The sequence below is a fragment of the Lathyrus oleraceus genome, chromosome 4 (genome assembly GCF_024323335.1).
Source record: "Lathyrus oleraceus cultivar Zhongwan6 chromosome 4, CAAS_Psat_ZW6_1.0, whole genome shotgun sequence".
In the NCBI taxonomy this organism is placed as follows: domain Eukaryota; kingdom Viridiplantae; phylum Streptophyta; class Magnoliopsida; order Fabales; family Fabaceae; genus Lathyrus; species Lathyrus oleraceus.
Genome location: NC_066582.1, coordinates 196335970 through 196337665, shown reverse-complemented (window position 1 = coordinate 196337665; position 1696 = coordinate 196335970). Strand labels below are relative to the sequence as shown.

General features: G+C 42.0%; 1 protein-coding gene across 1 annotated transcript; it reads right to left on the bottom strand.

Moving 5' to 3' along the window:
* Window positions 1-566: 566 nt before the first annotated feature.
* LOC127136644 (uncharacterized) lies at window positions 567-1289 on the bottom strand. Its single transcript, XM_051063181.1, has one exon. The coding sequence runs from the start codon at window positions 1287-1289 to the stop codon at window positions 567-569; it is 723 nt and encodes a 240-aa protein (XP_050919138.1).
* Window positions 1290-1696: the final 407 nt, after the last annotated feature.

Sequence of the window (1696 nt, the reverse complement as noted above, 5' to 3'; positions counted from 1 at the left end):
ACCCCCCTAGCAGCTTCCTGTTTAAAGTCACCCGAAACTTCGACCATGTTAGCCTTCTCCCCAGATTCTTCAGAAATTTCCACCATGTTCACCATGGATGGTTCAGTAAAATGGGCATCAACAACTTGAAGAGGGTTAACATCGATCCTCGTTGGAATCTTCGATTTCTCCCCAAACTGGAGCCTTCCGTCCCTCATAGCACTTTGCACAAAGTCCCTGAAAAGAAAACATTGTGAGGTTTTATGGCCCAAATAATTATGATACTTACAAAACCCCCTCTTTTTTCTTTGTTCTAGAGGGGGAATTTTAGCACTAGGAGACACTATCATCTGGCCATCTTTAACAAGTAAATTGAATATTTCATCACGTTTAGTGACGTCGAAGGTATAAGTCTTCTTAGGGAACCTAGTATCCTTGTCTGGTTTGACTGGATTTTTCCCACTCGAAGGAGTTAGGACTTTGCAGGAGTAAGGTGGTCCTTGCTTCAGTTCAACAAGGTCATTCTCACCCTCCTTGAAATCTACCTGTTCCCCGAACGTTTTATGTTCGTCGTTGCTTAATTCGACTTAGGCTATTCTATCCTTCCTATTATTTTTGTTTGCTTTGGATTTCTCAGCCTTCAAATGTTCCACCTGTTGAACTCTATCATCCAACTGGGCCATATCTCTTAGGTATTGGGTATCTAAATTTTTCCTAATAGAATAGTCAAGGCCACCAGCGTCCATTTCGACCAATTCATGCTCAGGCACTTGTGTAAAACATCTTGCCTTAAGCAGACGAAACCTGTTCAGGTAATCATCTATTGATTCAGTAAACTTTTGTTTGATACTGACCAATTCTTTCAGACTTATCTTCGACTGTCCCATGTAAAATTGCTCATGGAACAGTCTTTCCAAACGAGTCAACGTATCAATGGAATTCGCTAGTAATATGGTGAACCACGTAAATGTGTTCTTCGTAAGAGAACTTGGGAAATATTTTATCTTAAGACTCCCATTGTTTTTAATTTCCCCCGCCTCTATGAGGTATCTGGCCACGTGTTTTACAATGGATTCACTAGTATCCCCAGAAAACTTGGTGAATTTAGGGACCTTCCACCTAGGGGGTAATTCCTCATGCAGGACATACTCAGATAAAGGGGACATATAATTTGGCTTATGTAGGCCAACATCTACCCCATTTCGTGCCATAATTCTTTCGACCATGGCTTCCAGATTATTATTTGCTTCCATATTATCATGTCGAATTTGCTGTACGAGTTCGTCAGCATTTTGGTGCCTATTTGCCATCATTACCCTTATCTCCCTCTCTCTTGGGATTTGTTGTTCATCCCTAGGGGCTTCGACCCTACGTGGTTCCACTCATGTCCCTTGATTCACCATGTTTGCTTGTGGTGCATTCTGCGAGACCAGGTTAATGGTAAGGTCATCTTCGATGGCTACTCCTTGATTCTCTCTTGTCCACCCCCTCTGAGGATGTCGAGGAGGTTGTGGGATACCAAAGAAATTTGCAATGCGCGTCATTTGCATTGCCATTTGTTGGTTCGAGTGGGTAGTATCTTGGATTAATGGGTTGAATATTGTACCCATTATTTGGGCCAACATCTGGACCATTTAATGGTTACTTTCGTCCATTTGTTGCCTCAACACCGTTGTGGAATTATTCGTCATATTAGACATCTGGATATGAAGACCCA